The 13,072-nt window shown below is 38.3% G+C and overlaps 1 protein-coding gene across 7 annotated transcripts; it reads left to right on the plus strand.

The window, feature by feature from the left end:
* The first annotated feature begins 184 nt into the window (after nt 1-184).
* LOC101850300 (folliculin) lies at nt 185-13,072 on the plus strand. Of its 7 annotated transcripts, XM_035972642.1 has the most exons (12): nt 185-320; nt 440-493; nt 831-1,255; nt 2,965-3,102; nt 4,571-4,783; nt 5,427-5,697; nt 6,429-6,604; nt 8,455-8,568; nt 10,101-10,407; nt 11,042-11,144; nt 11,889-11,964; nt 12,431-13,072. In XM_035972642.1, the coding sequence occupies exons 3-12, from the start codon at nt 1,034-1,036 to the stop codon at nt 12,533-12,535; spliced, it is 1,725 nt and encodes a 574-aa protein (XP_035828535.1). In that variant the 5' UTR covers nt 185-320; nt 440-493; nt 831-1,033; the 3' UTR covers nt 12,536-13,072. The 7 variants fall into 7 exon arrangements, with proteins under 7 accessions (XP_035828535.1, XP_005091001.1, XP_005091002.1 ...); XM_005090944.3 differs by having other exon boundaries at nt 185-493; XM_005090945.3 differs by having other exon boundaries at nt 185-493; nt 923-1,255.

Genomic DNA, 13,072 nt, shown 5'->3' on the forward strand with positions numbered 1-13,072 from the left:
GTCAAACTCACTTACCGAACTAAAAGCCTGTATTTGTCTCTCCTAGCAAAAATCACAGAGATCTATACTTAAAGTAAAAAGAAAAAAATCAAGTCCCGTTAGAGACGAGTGATAAATTAGGCCCTGTCTAGGCTTCCTTTAGACGGTGCTTCCCGGTGCTTCCTTATCTGGACACACTTCCGTAAACAAAGAAGTTATTTTTATTGTGTTGAAGACATGGGTTGCAATGACTGGACTTAGTGGGGCTGTCACATGATCATCACACATCTTGTTCGCTGCTGGAATTGTGGCAGATTTCTGTACACAATAAGGACTTTTGTGTATGTGTAACAGGAATGGATATTCCAAATAATATTGACGTTCAGAGATCATCTAGAAAATCTAGATCTAGAATCTAGATCTAGACTCTTGATTTGAAGCTCTACTTTTACTTATCTAGGCTACAGGCTACATGAATTCTACTTGCTCAGTGACTCACTGCTGACTTGAAAAGGTTTTGTCGACTTTGCATATAGATCTAGAATCTAGATCTAGATCTAGAAATCTAGATCTAGATCTATATTTAAGTTATTAGATTAATAAGTCCTAATAACTTATTAAATAAGTCAAGGTTTAATTTGTCGATTGGACTCCTCAAACTTTAGCCTAGATCTCTAGAATCTTGATCTAGATCTAGATCTAGATCTAGATCTAGATCTAGATCTAGATCTAGAATCTAGACTAGTCTAGATCTAGATATCTAGATTAGATATTTGTTGGTGGTGGCTACTTTTGAAAAAATCAGTAGCTGCCTTTTTTGTTCATCAGTTCATCGGTTTATAAATCTTCAGTCTTCATCAGTCAGTGGCACAGCAACACGATGTCAAATTCTGGATTGTCTGGAAGTGGAATTTTTCTTTAAATTATATGTTCCCCTGCACAGTGCTAAGTCCTAAGTCAGACTAAGTGTGGTGTCTGCTGACTACAACAACTGTCGTGCAACTAGCCAGTTGAGTGTAGAGACGAACTGTTCTAATACATTTTTTCGAGCAAGATGAATGCTATAATCTCTCTGTGTCACTTTTGTGAGTTTCATGGACCAAGGATTCTGTACTGCACTCAGCCTTTTCGGCCTCAGGAATCGAAGCAAGTAGAAGGAGATGAGGCAGAAGTCAGCATCTCCCACAGACTGAAGTCAACTTCCATTGGTCCAAGCTCCATCTCAGATTCACATGTTGCTTCATCTTTAATTTTGAGTGCAAAGGATCATTGTGAAGTGAGTTTTTTTTATCTAGTCAAGGCTTTTATAAAGTAGGCTACTGTTCAGCCTATTTTATTTTTCATTCCATTCCGTTGCTGGTATTAAATTATAATTGTAAATTGGGCATAAGTGTCATTCGATTTCAGTTGCCACCATGAACAGATAGCCAGTCTGACTCACTGAACGCTCAATTGAAAGACCGAAGCAGAACGAAGTGGCTAGCCGTACTTAAGTACGGCTAGACTGAGAGTGAGAGTCTAACCGTACACGTAGATCTAGGTTTGGCCCTATCGACTCAAGCCTGTTAAGTACACAGGTCTCAGATCTAGATCTAGTAATTATTCAGGTTCAAATACATGCAAGTCAGTAAGGCACCTTTTGGTTTTGTCTGAAATACAAATACTTTAGGCATTGCAAACTAAAAATTTCATTTACAATTCAGCCATCAATATTAAGTACGGCTAGACTGACAGTCTAGCCGTCCTTAAGTACGGCTAGCCTGGCTGTCTACCCGTACTTATCTTAGGCCCTATTAACATTAGAAAACAGGAGGTTTAAAATACATGCACTGTCATTAAGGCACCTGGTTTCGTCTCAAATACAAATACTTTAGGACTAAAAATATGTATATTTACAATTCAGTAGGCCTATTTTTTGTAAATGGTGAGTCTAGCCATCATATTAAGAAAAAGTACGGCTAGACTGCCAGTCTAGCCGTCATTAAGTACGGCTAGCCTCTTCCGAAGCAGAATGTTTATACATTTAGTGGGTATTTTTTTACTCATGCACCCGTCTCAAGTAAACTCAATATTTTTTTAGTACAGTATTTTGCATGCTGAACACGAATATATGGCCTTCATTTTTGCAGCAAATCAATAGTTACTGAGTTATAATGATGTTTGAAAACAGAACTAGGACCAGAGTGGCATAGATATTTGACTTGTTGTTTAGTTTAACAACATCGAGGGTTTCCCGAATTTCTCAATGATTTGATGTTTTGGCAGTTAGGATTGATATTTACTTGAAAACAAATGATTTGCAAGGGTTTTAGTGGCCGTACGTGTGTTCTGCCACAAAAATTATGGCAGTTTAAATTTAGTGTGATACTACCTTATTATTTTTACGGGCGTTACTTTTATGAGATTCGGGACAAGCCAGAGTGTGGGCTGATTCTTTATTTTCCTGTGGACGTGGAGCAATGATGTAAACCTAGCGGACAATCCAAGTAAGCTCTCTGTACTAAATTTTATATTAGACTTGTATGATAAGACGTAAAAAGGTTGTGAAAGAACTCTTCCAGGAAAAAAAAACACCTTGTGATACGGTCTATTCAATTTTGTTTTTTTTAAGGCTGTGTAGGCCTATGACAGAACTAATTATATATAAAAATGGTAACTCGGTCATTTTAAAAAAATCACTATACCTGATCAGAGTAGTTATTGTTAATTCCAACAGTCTGGGATCATGAGTCTTCAGTGTAACGGCTGTATCCATATGGTTTATATTATTATTATTCTCTAACGGGGCTAACATAATTACGTATTCTTTACCAGAGCTTGCAGCCTCTAATAGCATCTGAAGATTAGTTCTTGCTTTCTTACCTTTGAATGGGTGTTACTGTTTCAAAATGTTGTATGAAATACACTCATAAAATTTTTCTCATAAATATATTCCCAACTAAGCTTTTGTTCAGTTTCATATACTTTTGTTGTCCTTTCCATCAGGGATGTAAGTCTGTCCACACTGGATATGTGAGCCATGACGAAGATGCACAAGTGAGCTACGTCAGCACCCAGCAGCCATACAACCCTGAGGTGTTCACTCGGATCAGACAAGCATGCATTCGTAGTTTAAGTGTTGAGGTAAAGTAAAGTTTAATCATTGAGGTGAAGTGAATAGCAGTTTAAATGTTAAAGTAACATGCGGTAATAATTTAAGTGTTAATGTAGAGCAAAATAATATTTTAAAAGTTGATGTAAAATACACAATTTGCCGTTTAAAATGAAGTTTTAGATATGATAAGTGGTTTCCAGGTAAAAGAGCAACTAGCTAAACAAAATTATGGTGTGGTGATCAGAAAGGGTGCAGGTAGTTCATGTTGTGTAGTCTTATTTCCTGATGCCTCTTAAAACTGGTGTGTTTACCATCTATTCACCCAGGAAAGAAGAAAGTTTTGTTTGAGGTTCATAGAACTAAAAATAGATTCAGCAGAGGGTCAATGTACTTTTTTAAAATTTGTAAATTAAACAAAAGTAAATACACTGTCAATCTTGCTTCAGAAACCACTTGTCCAAGACAATAACCCAAGCACAAGCAACTTCCCACCCCCACCCTTATTTGACAGTTCACAGTTAACAAATTTTATCCTCATGGCTGGATAGATAGACCATTGTAATTTTTTAATGGAATTTGTTTACTGTAGCTGCTATAAAATGTATTTTTTCTTGCGGTCACAAATACAGTCAAACCTGTGTAAGACAGCCATCCATTGTCAAGGAGAAAAGTGGCCGTATAAGACAGGTGGCCGTCTTAGGCAGGACTGATCAAGATAAAGAAAACAAACCATTCCCATCTGAGGCCCCAATCGAAAGAAGCCCCATTATGTTGTCTTTGTTGGTGTTGTTGTTGTTGGTTTGTATTTCGTTTGTAATTTTTATTTTTTCGCTGATTTTGTACAAGGGTGACAATAAAACGAAATGTATCAGAAAAGGAAGACCGAGTGCCATGCTAAAGCTAACACACGGGTCGCCACCACTCGGAGAACGAGCGACGCTTCTTTCACAAGTTCATGTTGACGTCCTTTGTTACTTTGTTACAGACTGGGTAAACAGTGACCACTCATCTCACTTACGATTTGTGTATGAGTTCTGGGCGGGGCTTATGGGTTATGAGGGATCACACGCTTACCTCACCAGCAGCTGAAAATTGGTAGCTATTGGTCAACAGTGGGAGGGGCCTACACAACATGATCGGTTGGAGGGACTACCTAACAACAACGACAGGTGATTGAATTATGACGGCTCGCCCACAACGCCAGGGGCCAATGCACAATTTATGACAAAACGTAATGGAGTCACTAAGGTGACCGTCTTAGACAGGTATTACTGCTTAGTATTATAGGGGTTGTGTGTTAAATTATTGTGGCCGCGGCCGCGTTGGACAAGTGCCCGTTTTACACAGTTAAATTATATAGAAAAAACGCAAGGGGGGAAATGGAAAGTGGCCGTTTGTACAGGTGGCTGTCTTATAGAGGTGACCGTCAGGGCAGGTTCGACTGTATATCCCATCAAAGAAGACATTTGTAAATTTGTTTGTAATTTGTTCTTCCAGGTTTGTCCTGGTCGTGTTGGTCCCATATTCTATGGAGACAAGCAGTATGGCTATGTCCTCAGCTACACTTTCTCCATCCCGGACAACCAAGCCCGAGGGATGCACCGATCATTTTCCATTTTAGTGGTTATGATGGACAAAATTTATCTCCTCAACTCGTGGCCTTTCTTAGTGCCCCACCTTAGGATTGTAATTGAAAACCTTCAGAATAAGGTCAGTTTAACACTTTTATATTTTTGAATCATCAAAAAACTGTTGCTGTTTTTTTTTTATAGCTGTGGCTTTTAGTCTCTTAGCAATGCATGTTATTTATATTTTTTATTACCAAGTTTTCATCATGAGAAAATGCTCAATGTGTCATTGACAATCTTTCATTATGCTGTAAATTCATATATTTGGTTGACAGGGTCTTTTAAAATGAAACATAGTTCATTTATTCCTCTTTGCACCTGACGACAATATGTTTGGTCATTCTTTGAGTTTTCTTTTCCATACACATTACATCTTATGTCAAATTAATGTTTATGATTGATTGTATTGAACAGGAAAATAGAATTGGTGAATTGGGAATCATCATCATCTGCATTATTTCTCACCCCGTGCTAGAGTATAGGCTACTAACAAGAGCTCTCTATGTACTTCTGTCCTGAGCTATTGTCTCCACCTCTGTCCAGCTGCATCCCATCTCCTTTACGTCTGAATCTAAGTGTCCCTCCTTCAAATATTTTTAGGCCTTCCTTTCTTTCTCTTTCTCTTTCTTCGCCAATTCAATCTTAAGGTTTGGTGGGTAATGGTCCATTCTCGGTAGAGTGGGAATAATAGTGAAATCTACATATTTTGTATCGTTTTTTCAAAGGCTCAAAAGATTTATGATCAAGAAGAAGCCAAGTGCCCACAGCGGCCCTACAGACTCGGAGCAAGAGTTGATCCTTCTAACTTCATCAAGCAGCGTGGGGGGAACAAGCCAGCTAGATCCTTACAGGAACTTACTGGTGACAAGAACGTTTTCCGCATGTTGCACGTTGCTTTCTTGTGGATCCTGAAGGCCTGTGGAAACCGCATCTCGGAGACACTGCTTGAAGGCCCTCCCACAGAGGACACAATTATTGACATGGAAAAACAAGAAGGTCAGAGAAATTAAGAAATGTCAAACTGGAATCTTGATTTTGGTGATATTGCTAATCATTCATTAAAAAAAAAATTTCTTTTATGTACTAGTAGATAATTTTACGACTCATTGACACAAGTTAGATATTCTTGGAGGCGAGATTGGACCCAGCCTCTCTGGGCCAACCTGGGCTCAGAGGGATACAAAGTCCCCGCCAAAAGACCGAGATACTCAATAAAGATTCTCTCCACATGGGAATTGAGCTCGAGTCTTCTGTATGTGATGGCGAAGCGCCTAACCACAACTCCACAGACCCTGGTAATTATTTATTTGATATGACTGGTATACCATGTACAAACTGCTGAGAACATATATTTTCCCAGGTCTGTATGGACAGCATCCTATTTCTGCTTTGTTAATGTTTAATGCATTTAATTTGTTTGTGGGTGTTTGGCGGGTGCTCTGGTGTTGTTTGCTTCTTCTTTCCTATCAAACATCTATCGTCCTTATCTCCCCCTTCTTCTTTTTTATGTTTGTTACCCTCTTGTAACAGCTCTAATCTTCTGGCGCTCTTATGACCTTTTATGCAGTTGCAAGCGCTGTAAAACCTTTACTAAAACTAATTTGTTCTACTCCCAAGGGGTGTTTTATGTTCTTCATATACCATAGTATTAAGTGTGAAGAAAGACTGTGAAGTCTAGTTTATGTGATGGTGTTGGGTTTTGAATGTCTTTTGTTTTATTTGCTCAGAAACGGAGGAGGGATTTATAAAAATCTACACCCGGAAAGTGGATGAAAGCCCTGAAAACTCGCCTGTTGGAGCAGAGGCTTCTGTAGATAGTTCTACTGAAGCTCAAAATAATGGAGATGAAGAGAATGAAGATCTCTTTGCACCTGTCATTAAAAATCTCCGCCACTTGAAAAAGGTAAGCGGGTGGTTGGCAGTTGTTCTGATGTGGTTTGCTCCTTCTTTTCTATTGAACGTCTGTGGCCCTTTTCTCTCCTCCTTCTTTTTTGTGTTTGTCACTTTATTGTAACACCTCCACTCTTCAGCACATATACTACAACCTTATTATGTTGCAAATGCTGTAAAACACTTACTAAAACAAAATGAACTTCTTCTTCTTCCTCGTTCTCAACAAAACGAACAAAAAACTTGCTTGTGACATGGAACTTGTGTGCTTTTTTAAATTTGTGTATGCATATTTGGATTCTGATATTCTCCAAGCTGTCCCCGTCGTTTTATGCATGAAAAATTCTTAAATTATGCAAACTGAGCCCAAAAATGTGAAATTATGCAATTCTGTTAATTTTAACAAAGAATGATAAAGGAACATAATAAGAAATTATGCAAAAAATAATCAAATTTTGCTAAATTTGCAGGGTGCATAATACCATGTGGACGGTCCAAGTTTATGATGAATTAGATCAGAGAATGTCACTCTTTCTTCTTTACAATGGTTATACTATCAGTGTAATGTGAATATAATCATCGACTGTGCTGTGATAGTATAAAAAATGTCTGCTTATGTGTTTGTGTTAATAATCTAAAGAAGGTATGTATGCATGTTCATGCACACATATGTTTTGTGTTAAGATAAATGTATTGTAGAGCGCTGAGAGCTGTATTGTATGTAAGTGGGCACTATAGAAATTAAATGCTTAATTATCATTACTTTTACCCCTCAAAAAAGATATTAATAGTAAAGCCTCTTTTTATAGATGACCGTCTGCATGTGATATCAGTCTCTGTAAACCCCATAGGTAACACGACTGACTGAAGTGTCCTTAGGCCATTCTCAAAGGGGGGATATTTCTCGTTCATGCACAGTAGAATTGTAAATGGGCTGATTCATCAATGTCATGCTCACAACTGTGCCTGAACTACAACAGGGAACGGCTGCTTTTTGTTTCCTAATCCTTACTATTGTCATTTTTCCTTTACTTCTTTTGTATGTTTGTCACACTCTTGTGAACCACTATTTCCGGGGTGCCTTGATAGTTGAAGCAGACTTTAGTGCTGTTAAAGCTAGAGAGGTGAGCAGAGTAAGTCTGATTCTGTGTAAGGACTTCTCTGTTGACATCCACCCCTCGGCGCTCTTATGACCTTATGCAGTTGCGAGCGCCGTTAAACCTCTACTAAAACTAAAATAGGTAACACGCTCCACACATTCCACTCACTGCTCCCTGACTTGGATGGCACATTCTGTGTTTACTCTTCGATTCCCAGAATTAAAACATGTAATATTCTTTGGATGCTTGCAACTTTTATCACTACAATATCTTAGTTTAGTTTTAGTAAGGTTTTACGACGCTCGCAAATGCATTCGGTCATATGAGCACCAAGGGGTGGATATCTACAGTGAAGTCTAAACGAGGAATCAGGCTTATTCTTCTCACCTCTCCAGCCTCAACAGTACAAAGTCTGCTTTGACATATCAAGGCACCCCGGAAATAGAAGTTCACAAGAGAGTGACAAATAATATACAAAAGAAGTAGAGGAAAAATTACGATTGTAAGGATGAGGAAAGTAAAAGCAGCATTTCCCCCTATGTTGTTACAGCACAGTATGAGCATGCCATTGATAAATCAACCCATTTACAATTCTACCATGCTTAAGAACATGTTAATATCCCCCCTTTGGGAATGGCCTAAAGACATCTTCAGTCAGTGTGTACTGCCCTGGCGGGGGGGCTACAATATCTGGAGTTTGAATCAGATGTATGACTGTTTTAGGGACCACCCTGAGACTTTTGATCACTTGTGTCTGCTACAGGTGGTGGGCAGCTCTAAGTTCCTGGAACTGGCTCATCATGTCGTGGTTGGGAATCAGGTCATCGTCAGCGGCAGACAGCGACCTCTAGTCAAGTCGTTCCTCACCGCGCTGAAGGTACAGTTCTTGTAGGACACGCATTATGCTACGCATGATGTGATTTTTTTATTGAACTTGCAAAATGTTCGTCCTTCATTTCAGAGCACTGTTATAATATGGGACATTGCTCTGGAAGACACTTTCTGTAGAGGGATTTTGAAGTGAAGCAGCAGCAGCTTAGTTTGAAATTTGGCTTCTATTGTTTGCATTTTATGAATGCCATGTTACTCCACAGTGCTCTACTCTCTATTTTGATTGCATACTCAGATTTGAATCTTTTTCTTTTTTTTCTTTTTTTTTTCTTTAAAGGGAGATGGAGATTTGCAAGACATATAATATTGTGAAACTTTACTCTCACCCAGATTGTCACAGACTGTTTTTGCTCCTTTTTCAAAATTAGTCATGAATGTCAGTTGAAGGTACATACCTTCCTTTTTTTTTTTATCGTTTGTTTGTTTTTTAAATTACCATCCATTATCTAGCCTTTTCCGGAAATAGCCTTTTGTCAACATGATATGATAATGCAGTAAGTGAGGCTTAAGCCAAAATCAAACTGATCCAACATGTCATTCCAATGGCATATCAGTATGGTATAAAATGGTCTAAATATGCCAAAATATATTCTCAGCCTTCAGAAAAAGCCTTGACATTCAGACAATATTTTCGGTGGCCTATGTGAACATATTGTTGTTTTGATCTAATTTTCTAAATAGAAAAAAGAACAGACAAATCAGTATTGGGTGTTTGTCGTGTTTCCAGTCAAGTGTATGGAAAAGAAATTTGTAGTTTTATCAATTGTCTAATGTGGACATTATTCTTGTACTTGAACTGCTTGAGCTTTCTTAGAATGAACCATCTCTCATGAACCTATTTCGTACATCTTAGATCACTTACAGGAGAAAGTAATCAAAAAATTTAATTATGTCTAAATAGTAGTGTATAATGTATAGACCTTATGGAGCTAACATGTATACATACATGCATGCACACACACACACACACACACACACCACTCATCCAAGTACGTCTGTGAAGAAATTTGCATAAAAGTTTAATGTTTGACTATGCAGTGAACTTGCTCTAACAGCCTCCTGTACAAGACAATCAAGCACTTGTCAAAATAATGAAATCAAAGAAACTGGTATTTTCTGGCCGTTGGGCAACTTTTGTTTGAATTTTCTTTTTTTGGCTCAACACCTTTTATGTCCATTAAAAAACACATTTCTGTGTGGATTATACTGAAAAACGTTGATTAAAGGCACAAAAATAATGTGAGTTTTCAGTTTCCAAGGACTCTCAAGTTATGGAATTCACTTAACTATGGTGGCCATTTTCTTGCTGATTTTACCTTTGAAACCAGGTGACCCCCACCTCCTTACATCGCAAATATCTCGAATTCTATTCAAGATAAATGGATATTTTTTTCACCAAAAGCAAGGCAAATAAACAGGCTTTAAGAGAATACCAATGACTCCATATGCTAAAAATTGACAAGCGCCTGATTCCATTGCACCACGACACATATTGCATGTCTCTTTTTTCCATTTCAGAGCTTACTTCCAAAAGGCTGTTGTCGAGTCACCCCTTACAGCAAAGAGTACGAAGAGTCCTGGAAGTGCAATTTTCTGGGCTTGAGCCCGGACGTGTCGCTGTCCCAGCATGTGACCTCATCAGAAATGTTCTACTTGGTGGAGATTATCAAGCGCTCTCCTGCGCCGGAGGAAGAGGGACCGATTTCCATGGACCCCAGCAGCCTGAGCGGCCCTGAGTCGGACGCTAGTGAAGCTTCATCGGAGGATTGCTTGCTCAGAAATTACGAGTTTAGAATGAGCAGCCCAGTATCCTTGCCTGCTAAAGGTGAGTTTGAATGTGATTGTATTTTTTAAAAAAAATATTCCTGCGTGTTCTAGCTGGACAATATGATGTCGGAACAGAATTTTCTCTTCAAATGGAAAAGTATATATTCTTGTGTTTGATATGTACGGACCAAGTATGACTCGGAGAAATCAAATGGTTGCAATAGAAGTGAGATGTACCAGTGTCTGTAGCGTAGCTTTGAGGTGCTTTTTTGCAGCCAGGAGACAGGAATTTGATTCCGGAGTGTTTAAAATTTTTTATTGAGTATCTTGGTCTTTCTGCTGGGACGTTGTATCCCTCTCAGCCCAGGTTGGCCCCAACAGGCGAGGTGGAAGCCTGCTTTCTTAATTAACTAAACTTTTTTTTTTTTAAAGAAATGAGACATGGGATGCATTGGGTAATTTTTTTCTATAGTTCCTTTTGTTTGATGTCTTGAGCAAACTTAAGTAGGCACAGTTATGTCAAAAGCATAAAAGTCTCTTCTGTCTCATGAAAAATGTTGCTTTCTGGGCTTAATACATTTGACCAATGTTCTACAAGAGTACTGCAAAAAAAATGTTTCAGAATTATTCTAAAGTTTGATGGATGTATTAAAATGTAGCTCTATTTTTTCCCCCATAATTTCACTCTTCAGTTCCAACAGTTCTTGAGAAGATGATGATGGCTTTGCAAAATGAGAACTTGTGTCCTGAAGTTGTGGAAACAGCCATTACGTGCCTGAAGGAAGAATGGATGAAGTAAGTTCTTTACATGTGACTGGGGATTTGATATTGTGATGAAACAGGTGGGGGTTTTAGAGGTGTTGTTTTTTTTTAAACTTAAAAAATGAAGGATATTTAACTGAAAGCAGCCTCCTGTTTTTTTATATTTTAAAATTTTTTTAATTAAAAAAAAAATTGGTTTGGCGGGGGGATTGTTTTTTGGGTTGTTTTTTTAAAAGGTGGGTTATTTTGCTCATTGTTTCAGATGGGCATAAGAAATCAAATTACTGCATTTCCAGAGAAAACTTTAAGGCAAGCATGGAGTAACTAGGGTCCTTGGGCGAGATCCGACCTGTAAGCAGTTTTAGTCTGGCCCGTGAGTCGACCCAATAGCTAATAATGAACGTGTCCTGCTGTGAGTTGATAAGTAATGAAAACAAAACTGTCCGTCGTGAAAAGTAAAGTTATTAATTTCCAACCCGCATGGAAGCGATAGATCAAATATTTTACCTCACAAAATGCCCTTGAGGGACTCAATCTTGTATTAGTATTAGTGTCAGTTTTAGTCTCACTTTTGAAAGGTTTGGTTCAACCAATTTCAAACCGTTTTCTCTTGCTTTGTTTGCAAGATATTTGGAATTACTTCATACGCCCCTTGACTTGGACCTGCTTGTCCATGCCTGCTATTAAGAGAGCTTTCTGGTAATAAGATTAAATACAGATGTTATTTTTCCATTGAAGAGTTATTCTGTAGCTGCATGTGTTTTTCTCTATCGCCAGCAAAGTCAAAGTGCTCTTCAAGTTCACGAAAGCAGGGGGAAACAGATCTGAGGAAGATACTAGGAAATTGCTGCAGGTATGTAGGTCTTGTAAGCCCCTATTGTTTTACTCTGAAAATATTTCTGAAGGTGTGCAACAGTAATCTCATGACATGGAAGAACCTAGTTTCTCACAGCAATCATAGAGGGCAGCAAATCACTTGAAGTCTAATGAATGAGAAGTGGAGAAGCTAAGAGAAAAACCTGAATGCTGTTCACATCTCTGTAAGTGAAAGTGAAGCTTTTTAAATGCTCAAAATTTGGCAAACTCTTCTCTGCCAAAAGTAGTCATGACACAGGTAATTTACAACATGGGCAACCTATTTAAGTCTGAGGTTCTAATTTCGTTTTTCTCTCCTTTGTTGGAACACTTCCTCGCAGTCTAAGAATGAAAAGTTTCAAGATGGTAATTAAATTTCAACGGAAATGTGAAGGAAAAGAAGAAAAAAAAATGAAATTAAAGCAAGATTGTGGTTTCTTATCTTTTCTTTCTGTTTCCTCCAGATTGTCGGTGCTCGGGATGAGGACAAACAGCTGCTCAAGTTTTGGATGACGGGCCTCAGTGTGCAGTACAGAACACACATCTTGGCTTCTTCTGCTCATAGATGATAGATGAGAGTAAAGAATGTTGGGGGGGGGTTTGTTGCTTCTTTTCAGATACCACCTGAGACAGATAAGGTTAATTTGTTTCGTCCAGACTCTGGTGCACTGCTGGTCTACTCACTATTGCTATTGCTAAGTCATGAGGCCAACAATACGCATTACCATAAGATGTAACTTTGTAACAAAAAATTGAATATCTGATTCTGGATGTGTATCTTTCATATTTATTTTTCAATGGGCATAGTTCTGTCTTTGTATTGACATGTTCCATGCTTTGTCTTTTGAAAAATATACTGTGCACCAGAAAATAAATATTCAAGTGTCTTTGGAAATCGGGAAAGTGAATGAATATTTCCTTGCCATAACTGGTTTACACCCAGAGGTGCAGCTGGGTAATAAGTTTGGGAATAACATATCCTTGTGAGCGACAAATTATTTTATGGTTCTCTGGTGTGTGATGTTTGTGTATGTGAGAACCTATTCGAAACACTGCCTGATTTCACGCTTATGTTTGAAAGCGATGGTGTAATGTATACTGGTGAA

This window comes from Aplysia californica, unplaced genomic scaffold (genome assembly GCF_000002075.1).
Source record: "Aplysia californica isolate F4 #8 unplaced genomic scaffold, AplCal3.0 scaffold00024, whole genome shotgun sequence".
NCBI classification, from domain to species: domain Eukaryota; kingdom Metazoa; phylum Mollusca; class Gastropoda; order Aplysiida; family Aplysiidae; genus Aplysia; species Aplysia californica.

Coding starts and splice junctions, on each gene's coding strand:
- LOC101850300 (XM_005090944.3), top strand. CDS start 1,034: ATGAATGCTATAATCTCTCTGTGTCACTTTTGTGAGTTTCATGGACCA. Junction 5,698..6,428: donor TGACATGGAAAAACAAGAAG/GTCAGAGAAATT, acceptor TTATTTGCTCAG/AAACGGAGGAGGGATTTATA. Junction 10,408..11,041: donor AGTATCCTTGCCTGCTAAAG/GTGAGTTTGAAT, acceptor TTCACTCTTCAG/TTCCAACAGTTCTTGAGAAG.